Source organism: Loa loa (assembly GCF_000183805.2).
Source record: "Loa loa unplaced genomic scaffold supercont3.355, whole genome shotgun sequence".
In the NCBI taxonomy this organism is placed as follows: domain Eukaryota; kingdom Metazoa; phylum Nematoda; class Chromadorea; order Rhabditida; family Onchocercidae; genus Loa; species Loa loa.
Window position 1 is genome coordinate 53,639 of NW_018108535.1, and position 2,233 is coordinate 55,871.

General features: G+C 29.0%; 1 protein-coding gene across 1 annotated transcript in view; it reads left to right on the plus strand.

Annotated features, from left to right (window-relative positions):
* Positions 1-23: 23 nt before the first annotated feature.
* LOAG_18542 (glycogen synthase) overlaps positions 24-2,233 on the plus strand; it is a gene marked incomplete at its 5' end in the record, with an annotated part of 9,979 nt that continues 7,769 nt past the window's right edge. Inside the window, 8 exons of the mRNA XM_020451205.1 lie at positions 24-98; positions 349-448; positions 610-719; positions 803-874; positions 1,008-1,103; positions 1,351-1,446; positions 1,573-1,658; positions 2,107-2,209. Of these exons, the coding sequence (XP_020305032.1) occupies positions 24-98; positions 349-448; positions 610-719; positions 803-874; positions 1,008-1,103; positions 1,351-1,446; positions 1,573-1,658; positions 2,107-2,209 (738 nt within the window). The remainder of the gene's footprint in view (positions 99-348; positions 449-609; positions 720-802; positions 875-1,007; positions 1,104-1,350; positions 1,447-1,572; positions 1,659-2,106; positions 2,210-2,233) is intronic.

The following is a 2,233-nucleotide window of genomic DNA, read 5'->3' on the forward strand; positions in this document are numbered from 1 at the left end:
TGATTCTTTTCAAATTTATTTAGATGTCGGGATCGACAACACCTCAAAGACGTTTGTCACGTAGACTTACGCATACAAAAATTGTCAGGGAACTTTTGGTAAGGCAATTTAATAAATTCAAAAGCTTGTTTCTTTTAAACTAATCAGTAATACAGAATAAGTCAAAAAGTAATAATAATATTATGTGTATGAGTGGATTTTTAATTAAGATTTGAATTTTAATTTTCAAAATTAGGGCAATCAAAGTGATATACTTTCAGCATGTTAATTGAATAAATTTTATAGTGTCTTGTTAATTAATTAATTGAAGACGAAAAATAAACGGGTGACTTTTTTTTCTTTTTTTAGGCCTTAGAAAATGCTACAGTTGCTGAAATGGATCATGGCGAAAAAGCACGTCGAGAAGGTCGCTTTGTTTTTGAATGCTCCTGGGAAGTGGCTAACAAAGGTTAATCATTATTTTTCTTTTTTTCGTTTATTATTAATCATTATCCAATTTTAACATACATTTGTTTAATTTGAGTCTTAAAGAAATATTCATCCAGAAATGAGAAAATGATATCATAAGTTAATGCTTGATTAAAGTGGAAAGATTAATTAATTTTACAGTTGGTGGAATATATACAGTGTTACGAACAAAAGCATCGGTGACAACTGAAGAATTAGGCGATCAATACTGCATGTTGGGTCCATACAAGGAAGAACGAGTTAAGTTAGAAGTACGTATTAGTAATAACATTAGCGAATATTACACTCAAACAATATGATCGTTTGTTGTTATTTTAATTGCATGAAATTTCAGGTTGAAATTTTACAACCTGATTCATCGCCATTGAAATATGCTATGGATCAATTAAATGATCTTGGCCTTAAGGTATCATTATCCTGTAACAATTATAGCTATTTCTGATTCTTTCTTCTTTTTTCATTCTGTTTTTTGGTATCTTTCCACGGATAACATAACTAATCAATTATATTAATTAAGGTTTAAAAAGATTTCTTTCAAGGCTACTTATGGTAGATGGCTAATTGATGGTTACCCAAAAGTGGTACTGTTCGATATAGGTTCGGCTGCTTGGAAACTTGATCAGTGGAAACAAGAGGTTCTAATTAATTGTAATTTGGGAAAAATTAATGAAAATTTTTAAATTACAAAAACCCCTTTTTGTGTATCTTACACAGCATTTCGCTGGATTATACAACCACTTTGTTTGCATTATTCATTATCGATCATCAATCATCCGATAAATGTTTACATTAATTTTAATCAATCCATTAATAATTTAGAATAATCTTTTTTTCTTTTTATTACTCAGCTCTGATCTCATCAGTTAATCATAACAATTTCAGCTATGGGATTCGTGTAAAATCGGTATACCATATCATGATAGCGAATCGAATGATGCTGTCATATTGGGTTTTATGGTTGCAATATTCATCCAAAAGGTTAATTTCCTGTCCTTTTTCAAATGATTGAAAAATATATGCGAAAATAATTTCGATCTATGATATCTTGAAATTAGCTAAATTACAAAAAAAAAAAAACAATTTATATCGATAATCTTATTATAGTATTTATACGCGATCGAAGGTTATCAACCACTGTACGTAGCTCATTTTCATGAATGGCAAGCTGGTATTGGTCTTATTTTATCCAGGTAATAATAATAATTATTATTTTGCAAAAATATAAATTCGTAATTGCTCGTTTGTAACTGCAAATTGCTCCTTGCTCTTTAGTAATTTTCATTCCAAAATGTTTCCAATATTAAAATAATATTCTATATCTTAAATGAGAGGGAGGATTTTTGAGATTTTTAGTTTTCATTTATTTATTCATTTGTCCCATTGCTTATTTGTTCTGCAAAATTAAATTCACCCTTTGCATAGAATGAAGTAAATTAAAAAAAGTGAACTAATTTAGAAGTGGAGATTTCTCGTTGCGACAAATTTTTCAGTTATTGAAAACTATGCTTAAATCATTGATAGCAATTACTTATCTATAGATAAGAATGTTATGTTTTAGGATTCTATGATAATCATATCAATTATTTGAAGTAATACTTTGAAATGTGTTATATTCGAATCATCAATTTATTGTTGCAGGCTATGGAAGACGGATGTTTCGACAATTTTTACAACACATGCTACCTTACTTGGCCGATACCTATGTGCATCCGGTGCAGATCTATACAACAATATTGATAAAGTTTGAAGTTCTTCCTCTCATTTT